This window comes from Maylandia zebra, linkage group LG4, assembly GCF_041146795.1.
Source record: "Maylandia zebra isolate NMK-2024a linkage group LG4, Mzebra_GT3a, whole genome shotgun sequence".
Taxonomy (NCBI): Eukaryota; Metazoa; Chordata; class Actinopteri; order Cichliformes; family Cichlidae; genus Maylandia; species Maylandia zebra.
Genome location: NC_135170.1, coordinates 36,329,557 through 36,341,227, shown reverse-complemented (window position 1 = coordinate 36,341,227; position 11,671 = coordinate 36,329,557). Strand labels below are relative to the sequence as shown.

Genomic DNA, 11,671 nt, shown 5'->3' with positions numbered 1-11,671 from the left:
ATCAAACAGGTGGACCTACCACCTGTTGGGGGGCGATTGTGGCTCAAGAGTTGGGAGTTCGCCTTGTAATCGGAAGGTTGCCGGTTTGAGCCCCGGCTTGGACAGCCTTGGTCGTTGTGTCCTTGGGCAAGACACTTCACCCGTTGCCTACTGGTGGTGGTCAGAGGGCCCGGTGGCGCCAGTGTCCGGCAGCCTCGCCTCTGTCAGTGCGCCCCAGGGTGGCTGTGGCTACAATGTAGCTTGCCATCACCAGTGTGTGAATGTGTGTGTGAATGGGTGAATGACTGGATATGTAAAGCGCTTTGGGGTCCTTAGGGACTAGTAAAGCGCTATATAAATACAGGCCATTTACCATTACCCACTGTGGCGCCCCCTTGTGACAAGGCGATGCAGCTTATAGAAGCTTTGTGTCAAAGTTTGGTATTTTTAGCCTTTATGAACATTTTGTATTTGAGTCTAAATTTGGAAACACTTTAACCTCATACATACGTGGACTACGAATATTTCAAGACAGCATTTGTCTCTGAGGGGTTTTTTTTTATTTTATCTGTTTAAACAGCATTTTGTTTAAATGTTGAAGCAACCAGGTCAAGTTGCTGAACATTTGTGAAATAACATTAACCTCCTAGGACCTGCGTCCACATATGTGGACATATGGGGTTATTTAGACCAAAATACTCAATTTTGCTCTACAAGGGCCTGATATCCACTTACGAGGACATTATGCTGCTACTGTTCTATCAAAATTTTAAACGAATACCCTCATATGTGGCTCTTATTTTTCTTAAAAACAAAAATAAGGAAAAAAAAAAATCTGGTAATTCTTTGCTTTTACATTCATCAGCCCCCAATATGCCCAAATATCAAAGAGAAATCAAAAATGCTGCCGTGGAAGAGTTCGGGTCTTAGGAGGTTAAAGAACAGTCAGCGTTCCAGCCGGTAGTTATGAACATTTATTTGTTTCCTTTGAATGTTAACACTACAAAGTACCCATTCTGCTTGACTAAAACAGGCAATACATTTTTTTTTTTTTTTTTAAAACAGCCACCGTAGCCTTCATCATCATCATCATCATCATCATCATGGCAGACCGTTGTAAGTTGGTGTTTAATGACATTCAGCCCATGCAGCGCTGATAAAACCAGGCACAAAGTAAACAACCAACACATCAGAGTCTGATAACTCACTCAGAACTGACACTGGTCACACAAGGTCAAAGGTCACATCAAGTCTGACCTTTAAAAAAACAAAAACAAATCCTGAAGCATTCAATCTACCATTTGGCTGATGTCCATTAAAAAAAAACCCAATAAAATAAAAAAAAACAGGGAACATTTTATAAAAAGTATTGCATCACATCCAAAAAATGAGATGAACTGTTCTTTGACATACAGCGTTCATCAAGGTTAAACAGGAAGTAGAAATCCATATTTAAAGTTTAAAACAAACCCACCCCCGAATGAAGTTCCCCCATGTCTTCACAAAGAGCCTGACTTACAGGAAAACCTCCAACTGGAAATATTAACATGAAAAAAACAAAAGAAAACAAACCCGTTCGCCCCTCATTCACACGTCTGTTCCCTGAGGAACTCCTCGCCAACTTTTAAGGATCTTTATTAGTTTTTTGCTCACACCCAAAGTTTTAACTACAAAGGACTGAAGTACGAGTACCACACAACCACTTTTCACTGCTAACAAAAAAGAAAAAAAAAAAAAAAAAAGAGCTCTGCAATGAGATTGCATGAATGTTTCAGTACTAGAAATGATGCGACGATGCGTTACAGCCACGGACCTCTTCTGGAAGAGAAATGCATCTGGTCAGCTGCAAACATAACAAATGAATAAAGACCACCAGCAGGGAAATGTTACTCATTAATTATAACTTAAGAGATCAGGGTTTCACTCAATTTTCACCATCTGGAAAGAGTTTGCATTTTGCGTTGAGATTAGATCAGATTTAATGGAGCTCCAACATGGGCCTCAAACAGCACATAAACAAATGATGACAGTATTATCACGCATTTATGTTGATATCCAGGTTTTTAAACACAAAGTGTTACGCCACTCCTCTTCAAAGTTATTTCTAATATCATGTTTGTTTCTAGGCAGATGCATTCCTCTGTGTAAACAAGGACAGGAGGAGTTGTCATTGGTTAAACAGGTCACATGATATCTCCAACGATCAGTGGTCCGACTCTTCAGGGCAGCATTAAGGTCAAACAGACGAAGCTTGCTCCTACACACTGTACATAAAAGATGGACATAAGGCTGTTCTCTAGTGTCCAGCAGGAGGCGGCTCCTCTGGTCCGAATGGGAAAATGAGCATCCTGCTCAGCTGATCTGAGCTCAGCAAACCCTGTTCTGATGTGTTTATGGTTCAGGTCTGACTGAAGAAAACAGGAAGTTTATTTTGGAGATTTTGGTCCCATCAGTCACGGAGGGACAGGAAGTACGGAAGTCGGTGCAGAAATCCATCGTCTTGCATCACGTCTGCTTTCTGAAAGCTGAGACGGTAAAATCCGTCAGCTCAACTCTTCATAAATGCGCTGACCACTGTTTATGCACATCTTTTACATACAGTCTATTTATGGCCTGTGATGGCAGCTGTGTGACATATAGAAAAAAAGGCCTGACGTCATCATAAACCTGTGATCTCTCATTCAGGTCATCTCCTCTGGCACCTCCGCCCAGTTTTCCCAGAGTTCTGTCCCATTATGCCGAGTGAAGCTGCTTCAGGCTTCAACTCTCAGGAAGTAAAATCTGACGAATGGAGCGATCCGGCCCGACCGATGGGAAGAATACAGTCTGGACTTTAGGTTCTGGGTTCGGTTAATTCTGTCAGCACAAGCAGCCACACGAGGTTTTCAAAAGTCCAACAAGTTCTCAGTTTTTACTGAAATGTAGAAATTTGAACAAAGCAGTTTTGTAGCTTTGTTCATATATGCACAGTTTAGAGGTCCAGAACCCTAAAATCATATTAAATAAAATAATAACAGTGCAAATTTAGCGCTTCACACATCTGAAGTAAAAGGAGAGCTCTGGGCTTCTGTCAGGAAGGCCACGGAGACACGAGGATTCACGGAGCAGCTGAAAAAAGCTTTTACGTCCTGATTTATCCGCCGCCCGGTGTTTGGCATTCCTCATCTGTCTACAGCTTTAACCACCCCTGATACATGAAAACTAAAGTAGAGACCAAAGAAACACCGCGCAGCCACGTCAGGAGTGCCAGTGTTGGAGTCTGTCCACCAGAGGGCGCTCTGCCACGTTCCTATTGGCCAACACAGTTGATGGAAAGGCTGCTGCAGAGAAGGATGCTGGGATAGGGCAAACTGGTTAATCCGTCAGCTGAAGAACAGGAGAGAGCGAGGGACGGCTGCAGGAGGCGCACAAGGAGGAAGCCTTAAAGAGAGATCGGCCAAATTGAGCTCAGGATTAGGATTTTCTGAACTTTAACGGAACGTCCGATCCTTCTGCCGCCGGTGCGTAAAAACCACAAAAGCGAGCTTTTCTTTTCACCTGATTTTGTACACACGGAGCAGCCACAGTCCTGACAGAAAATTAAACTTCTGTTTGACAATAAAAAGAATTTCATTTTTACTGTGTTTACATACACGTTTAAATTCTTCACTAATGTAAACAGTTATTTACTCAACTTGATATCAAAAAACCAAAAAAACCAAACATTTTTTGTCAGATTTTGGATTCCGTATGAATCAAACCTTCAAAGAATAAAGTCCTAAAAAACAAAGAAACATCTCATGTCGAGTGGTTTTTATGTCAGACCAGGCCTGGGGAAAAAACTAAAATCTGCTCGTTGATCAGGTGAGATTTCGCCGCTGCGCTTCAGCTGAGGTAATGAGGTCTCATGGAAACAGGAAGTCAAAGAAACACTTGAAAAATGAGGTACGAAAACGAGACGAAGCGGTCGGTGAAGCAGAGACAGGACAGTAAAAAAAAAAAAAAGTCTGATTTTCGCCTGAGGTGACCAGAGTTCTGGATCCTCCAACGGTCAGACGGCCCCGGCTCGCAGACGGTTTCATTTTGTGCATTTCTGGTCCTTGTTCAAATTGAACCACGGAGCTCTGCAGAGCTCGCCGTCGTATTGCTTCAGAGTTGAAAAAAAGGTTCACACATTTACACAGCGTGAAACAACGGATTCTGTGATTGTTCGTGCTGACGTTTCTCAGAGATAAAAACTAACTCTCAGGATGAATAACTTCCTGTCACCTGATCCTTCCTCCCTCCATCCTCTTCCTCCAGCAAAACATGAAAACGACACGCAGAATAAATTTTTAGATTTTCTTATTCAGAGTTTGACTTGGCGAACACTAAAAGACTTAAAACAGATGTTTACGTTGCATTTAACTATTTGACAGAGTGAAAAATTTGAAATTCATAATGAAAAATGTAAGAATGCAAATGTTAAAGCAAAAAAATTTAATTCAGGGGGAAAAAAAATTGCCACTCAAAGTGAAACCCAATGTTATGTTTTTTGGTAGGAATGGGCTTCCGTAGCGGACACAGCAGACTTACCAAAGGTCAATTCTTAGAATCAGTTCCAGCTGATGACCTACGGAAGCCCAGTTGTGCAAGAAAAGTGAAGATTTTGCCTTTATAAAATCAAAATGTTTCACAGCCTACAAAATCCTGAATTAATGAAGAATAAGGGGGGGCGATCATGGCTCAAGAGTTGGGAGTTCGCCTTGTAATCGGAAGGTTGCCGGTTCGAGCCCCGGCTTGGACAGTCTCGATCGTTGTGTCCTTGGGCGAGACACTTCACCCGTTGCCTACTGGTGGTGGTCAGAGGGCCCGGTGGCGCCAGTGTCCGGCAGCCTCGCCTCTGTCAGTGCGCCCCAGGGTGGCTGTGGCTACAATGTAGCTGCCATCACCAGTGTGTGAATGTGTGGATGACTGGATATGTAAAGCGCTTTGGGGTCCTTAGGGACTAGTAAAAGCGCTATATAAATACAGGCCATTTACCATAAGTCAAAGTTTCAATCTCATAATCCAGCCTTCATGATAAAAACTGACTGCAGTTCCTCTGACGCCCAGCAGAGGCAGCAGTGAGTCAGCCCCCCTAGACTCCCATGTTAAAATAAACACGTTGGTCTCTGTGGATCATTTCCTCCTTTGTAGAACCTGTACGGGGCAGAATGTTTTCACAACTCACCTGTTTAAAGGTTGCATTATTAGGGGCGTGGCCTCAGATAGGTGGTTGGTGACACAGGCGGCTGTAGCTGCTAGCTTCACCTCACCCCATAATATGACTGCTGTGAGCTCAGCTGGTTTAACCAGTCTGAGCTGTGGGTAAAATGCTAACGCTGAGGCGACTCGTAGCTTCATGGAGTTCAATTATGTCTGAACAACAAAATATGAGAAAACAAAGAAATTCTGCAAGTGTGACACATTTTGTGTTGGTGAGATGGAAGGAGGAAGGAGCTCACCGCTGAGCTTCGCATTGGAACTGAAGACCCCTCCGATGGACAGGAAGTTGTTCCTTCCCTGTGTGTTTTCGTCCTCGGAGTTGATCGAGGAACGCTGATAAAACCACAGACATGGACTCGACGATAATCCAAAGAGAAACCTAAAAAAGGGCACTTCAAAACCAAACGAGTAGAAAACGTGTGCACGCCGCACAGACACAAACCAGCAGGCAGCGAGCAAAGAAGCCAAAACAAGCCTACAATTTACAGGAGGAGGATGTGTGCGTGTTTTCCCTCAGTTACCCCTGACCTTTGACCTCCTCCGCCTCAAAAGTTTCTGCACTGGTTCAGATTCACGCTGTCGAGTCACCTCCAAAAAACGTTTCCAGGTTCTCAAATGTGCGAATTGGCCTCCGTATAAACCCAAAGACATGCAGACTTTACACCGATCTTCCTCCTGAATTTGAGGCTTTAATTTTGAAATTGTTCTAATAAACTTCAAATAAATGTCAGATTTTTCCTCGCTCGTCTTCCTGTCAAACTGAAATCAAACAGTTTCAGCGGTTTGTTCCAGACCAAATGTTAGTAAACGTGACAATTTTAGATTTCTTTCTGTTTTGAGCTCAAATTTCAGAAAAATTACTGAATTAAAAAAATAATCTGAAAATAATCGAAACGAACTTCAGACGCAGCCCGCGACTGTGTTCTGTTTTGTCTAAAGTTTTTCTGGTTGAGAAATAAAAAAGTTAGAGACCTGAAAACTTTCAGGAATTTTAAATATTTGAAGAAACAAACATCAAAGTTAGAAAAAAAAAAACTTTGGCAGAACGTTTTCGCTCTAACGTTTCCTGTCGCTGAGCCGGATCGTTCAGAACCCGGGATCCTGCTCCGGGGGTACCAATGAGAGCAGGCCGCTCTGATTAGAGGTCAGTTTTGCAGTTACTTCCTGTGGCCTTCCAAACTGTCTGTGTAACAGAATAAAACGTCCCGCTGCTCTCGCCTGCGTACCGTCTGGTCCCAGATCAGGATTGGTCGCTGTGATGCTGAGTCCGGATGTGGCTGTGGAGACGTGTTGCCGAGGAGAACCTTTTGCCGCAGTCGGAGCAGCGGAGTGGCGAGGCAGCTCCGGCGGGCGGCGATGAAGGCGATGATGTGGCGGCGTTTCCAGCGCTGTGAGTCTGGCGGTGAGCCTTCAGGAGGGCTATCCGGCTGAACCTGCGGCCGCACTCCTCACACTCAGACCAAACCCGCCGCCGCTTCCGCTGAAAGACAGGAAGAGATGTCAGCTCGCCATCTAAACATTAAAAATCAACCTTTGTCTGCTTCCTGCCCTCTTGTGCGCTCCTCACCTTCATCCCTTTATCCTCCTCGTCTTCCTCCTCTCCCTCCTCCTCCTCCTCCTCTCTGCCAGTCTGAGCAGGCGGCTCGACGGCGTCTTGCGGCCTGATGGAGCCGTCAAACGCCAGACAGCCGAGCGTCTCCTTGGCGGTGGCTTCCTCATCCTCATCAAGCAGCTGGGAGGGGAGCGTGAGGAGGCGATGAAGCATGGAGGCTGAGGACCGTTGACCTGAAGGAGGGAGCGAGGTCAAAGGTCACGGTTTCAGATTCCTCTCAGTGTCAATAAAAACATCATCAGATATTTTTACAAACACTAAGTTTTCTGACTTTTTATTCATGAAACTAAAAATCATGCATCCTGTTTCGCCCACTTCTCCTTATCAGGGTCATGGGGGGTGGAGCCTATCACGGCTGTGACAGGGTGAGAGGCAGGGCACACCTGGACAGGTCGCACCCAAAACTAAAACGCAGCCATGCAATACTCATACATATATGTATGAAAACATATACATACTGGAAAAATACATATTAGTACATATAACTGATCATTAATGTTGCTCTTTTTATAGGATCCAGTTGTTTCCATTCACGCTGCTTTAGGAAGCGTAAACTTCACTGTCACGCTCTCAGATGTTAAAATGTTACTACTGAGTATTTCCTTCTTATTTAATCACACATAAACCTGTTAATGTTACATTGTTTCCTGAAGCACTGAGGATAAACTGCAGGTGCCTCACATGTGGGGCTGAGGGGGGGTCCGGGTGGAGGTCCGGGTGGAGGTCTGACAGCGGCGGCAGCGCTTATCAGACTGCCCGCAGCTTCATCTTCATCGGGAGAAAACACCTCCATGTCCTCCAAAGGAGTCCAGCGGGGGTCCTGCTGTGGGGAGGAGGGGGAGGGCTCCAGGGTCACTGCCGGGGTGGGGGCGGGGACAATATGAGTCACACTCTCTCCTAACCCCCGCCCACTTCCTCCTCCTCCACCCCCGCCAACCTCTTTGACGTTCCAGACGTCGCTGCACCACTTCTGACCGAAGACTTTGTCCAGGATGGGAACCCAGTCCTGAGAGACAGACAGGACGGGGGGACGCTCCGGGACTGGGGGGGGTAAAGAGGGGGAGGAGGAAGGTTAGCTTCAGCTAAAATAACAGTCACTCCACACACCTGATCTGACTCACCTGTGGAAACACAAAATAGGACACCAGCCACACCCAGTCAGGCTCACTGACAGCCAATCACAACCAACCAGCCGGTCAGAGTACGACACTCAGTTCCTTCCAGCTGATCACTCACCGTGTGTCTGCGGCGTCTCTTTGGACGCAGTGACCACAGCGACCTCCTCACGGGCGTCTTCTGAGCCGCTCGGGGACACAGAGTCGTTCTCTGAGCCCCTCCTCCCCCTACCGCCGCCTTTCCCTTTGTCCCCGCCTCCTCGTTCAGCGCCCTTTCCCAGCCTCTTCTCCAGCAGCTGCTGCTCTCGCTCCATCTTGGTGATCTCCAGAAGCAGGTCGTCGAATGACGCCTCCACGATCTTCGTCAGCTCACGCACGGCGAAGTCCAGGACGTGCTCCATGACGGACTTCAGCTGGTCTGTGGAACAGAGATGGGGGCGGGGCTAATTATTGGAGAGACTGGCTGTGAAATCACAGTTCATGATGAAACAGGTTGCAGGGCCAGCTGAACAGCGCCCAGCAGGGCAGAGCTTCACACAACTAAAACAACTATTTTCTGAAACTTTGATTGATCGATTGATTGGTTGGCTGATGGTTCTGTCACAGTGACAACGACTTTCATTAAAGCTGCTAGCAGCCGAGCAGCCGTCGCGGATCAGAGGATTTTCAGCACGCTACGATTTGGGGATACTTCAGTGACACTCTGTGAAACTCAGGCTTTCACCGGGTTCACCAGCTGTCAAGCATCGTCTGACCGTCAAAGCTTTTCCCTTCAGCATCGTCATCCTTTCTATCCACACACAGCAGTTTGACCTTTGACCTGTGGGGTGTGTATGAGGACGTTAGGAAGTGAACTGATGCTTTCTGACGCCGCCATCGCTGATATCCTGAACTCTGGTGATGCATGACGGTGACCTAGTAATCTCGGCGTGGGTGGGGCTCAGCAGCGTGTTTGTGTGCTGCAGTCGACAGATGTGTGCATGCATGCGAGAGAGCGTCTTTTATCTCCTGCTCACATGTCCCTGCATGTGGACGCTGCTGCAGTGCAGTGAGAGACAGAGTGTGTGTGTGGCGTGAAGACCTCAGCACAGCGGGCGCTCATCGTGGGGTTACTCCGATTCAAATCATTTCCTGTTTTTTCCTTGAGTCTTTGTGGGAATTTCAGGATAAAGTGGAGTCCCTCACACTCCTGACGTCTTTCCCGCTCGTGTGATAAATTAAATGTTTCTCATCCTTAAACACGGCAGCTGCTGAACAGCGGGCGGACGTTTGCTCGTCAGACATTTTTCCAACCTGCTGTGCAGTGAGATGATTATGTAAACATCTGGAAAAAATCATGTTATTGAATCAAAGTGCTCACAGTTTAAAACCTGCAAAGACGGCATGAGCAGAGCTCAGAGCTCTTTGGGTCTGTCTGAGCGAGCGTTCAGGAGGATCCTGCCGCAGGGACCTGACTGTAATGGCGAGTAAGGCGAACATACCGTGCGGGGGTGGGTTCAGTTTCTGCATCCACGAGTCCACTCGGGTCTGACTTCAGCGTCATGGTGAATCATCCACAGAGAAACACTGACCGAGGAGGATTTCAGAGCAGCGTGACAGTTACGAGTTTAACCTCAGAGTGAACCAACGCAGCTGGACTCTGTCAGAGCGCAGGGCGCCAACAGACAATGTGCCGACACATTCAGCCTGAAACGAGCACGTAGGCGTGAGACGCCAGTCTGTAATGACCTCCTTCTGACTCCAGCCGAGCCGCTTCCTGCAGGGTGATCATGACCCGACAGGACGGGCACCTGTGCGGTCATCACCTGTGTGGAAGAGTACTGAAATCATGCCACCGGCCGAATCAGCTTCGTGCTGTGAAGTCTTTTCTTTCCACATGATTCTCCGGCAGGCTCCTCCCACCTCCACAAATGAGGAACGCCACACTTGCGGACACCCATGGCCCGGAGCGGTCGTGCTCCGGCTGATGAATCTGACCCGACATCCATGAAACGTCACTGAGGCATCACTCAAGTCACTGCGTCAGGTTGATAGTCAGCATGTCCTCCTCCCTTTCTCCTGCGGTCTTCTGCATGCCCCCCTCCTCCTCACCAGCACAACTCCTTTCCTGCGGGAGGGCGTGGCTTGTTTTACGATCCTCGGCTGCACACCTCGCTTTTTATTTTCAGCCCTGCCACGTTCACACTCGAGTTCCTCGACTTCTCCTCGTGAAGCTGCAGCGTTACCGTCTCTGACGTGACGCTCAGATGGACGATTACACGCAAAGTCCACATTTCTCTGCAGGGTCACTGCGTCCAGCTTCACCTGTGTCACAGACACATTAGAACCAATGGAAATGCTCCCCCAGCACACGAGAGTTCTCGTCCAATCACCTGCAGGCGTCACCTTTTTTCATCGAAAAGATGACATCACACCTGCACGTGCTAACACGTAGCATCGCCTCCAAACGCCACAGCCAGCTGCTCTCAGACTGGTCGCAGTGTTTCCATGGAAACCAGTTCGAGCCCGTGAAATACATGTCAAATCCAGCGAGCTTCCGAATGTCACGAAAAAACCACTAAAACACGTGGAATCGTTCACAAATCATCAAGTAACTCGTGTCCACCGAACACTGCAGGCTCCTGGATCAGGGCTCAGCGGGCGCTCAGGCGTCCCACCACACGGTGCTTTACGGTTTCTTGTTGAAGGCTGACGTCCGGGCGAGGTCACCGTAAGTCGACCTGGAAGGACGCCGAGGTGGCGTCCGACACGTCGTTTGTCGTCCACCTGAGACCGAACACTGTGTCGGACGGCGTTATTGTTTGGAAGCTGATTGTTCAGTTATGTATGACGTCATAATTACGTTGAATTTGTCAGAACTAAAGTGAAACAGTGTGGAGCACGAGGGCTGCCTCACAGCGACTCCTGCTGGCCAGCAGGCATATTTGTTTGTTTGCTTTTGGAAAACGGGATTAATAGGAAGTGAAACGTGTGTGTGTGTGTTGTGTAACGGGTGCCTACCCACGACTCGTCCTCTCTGCTCCAGACGGCGTGTGTCGGTGGGCACGCCAGGCCCCGTGCCCTGTCCCCCGGGCTGCTGCTCGGGTTTCGCCCGCCCGCTATCCGCCCTCTCCCCGGCTTTGTTCTTACCAGCCACCGGGGAGCCTCCTCCTCCTCCGTCGTCTGAAGCGGAGGCTCGGCCCCGTTTCTCCCGCGCCTGGAGCTGGAGCCCGAGCCGGCGGTTTTCCTGCTCCTTCACGGCCGTCTCCAGCAGGAGGCCGTTCAGGCTGGAGCCCACCGTCTTGCTTATTTCCTGGACAGCGAGCTGAACGACCTGCTCGAGCACGGACTCCAGCTGGCCCTGGAAGAACGACATATACACGGCCCCGTTCATGTTTGCGCGCCCTGCGGTGAGAGGGCTCTCTCATTCTTCTGTGCCCGAGCCCCCAGCCCACCGCCTTCCCGAGTTCCCGACGGAAATCTGGGTTAAAATCGGCGGCGGGTCGCGGAGCTCCTCCAGCGGCTCTTCGGCGCTGCTGCTGCGGTTGCTGCTGCTCTGTGAGTCGCGCGTGTTCAGCCGCTCCGGAGGAGGCCGGAAAGACCCGAGTAGAGGCGCAGCAGCATTTTCCCGCCCACATGTCTTGGCCCACGCTCGCGCCCTTGCAGTCAGTCACGCCATTTTGGCTGTGAGAAAATAACATCAGTCATTCCCAAACATCAGACTGCAGCCTGCAGCTGACCCGGGACCAGCCTCAGCATC

At 48.5% G+C, this 11,671-nt stretch overlaps 1 protein-coding gene across 4 annotated transcripts; it reads right to left on the bottom strand.

The window, feature by feature from the left end:
• Positions 1-940: 940 nt before the first annotated feature.
• Positions 941-11,671, bottom strand: si:dkeyp-113d7.10 (uncharacterized). Of its 4 annotated transcripts, none has more exons than XM_024802297.2 (5): positions 11,062-11,669; positions 8,054-8,350; positions 7,499-7,858; positions 6,773-6,990; positions 941-6,685 (listed from the first exon to the last, which is right to left on the bottom strand). In XM_024802297.2, exons 1-5 carry the CDS (start codon positions 11,303-11,305, stop codon positions 6,446-6,448), a joined length of 1,359 nt encoding a protein of 452 aa, XP_024658065.1. In that variant the 5' UTR covers positions 11,306-11,669; the 3' UTR covers positions 941-6,445. The 4 variants fall into 4 exon arrangements, with proteins under 4 accessions (XP_024658065.1, XP_004556556.1, XP_076739618.1 ...); XM_004556499.4 differs by having other exon boundaries at positions 10,933-11,668; XM_076883503.1 differs by lacking the exon at positions 11,062-11,669 and adding an exon at positions 9,414-10,892.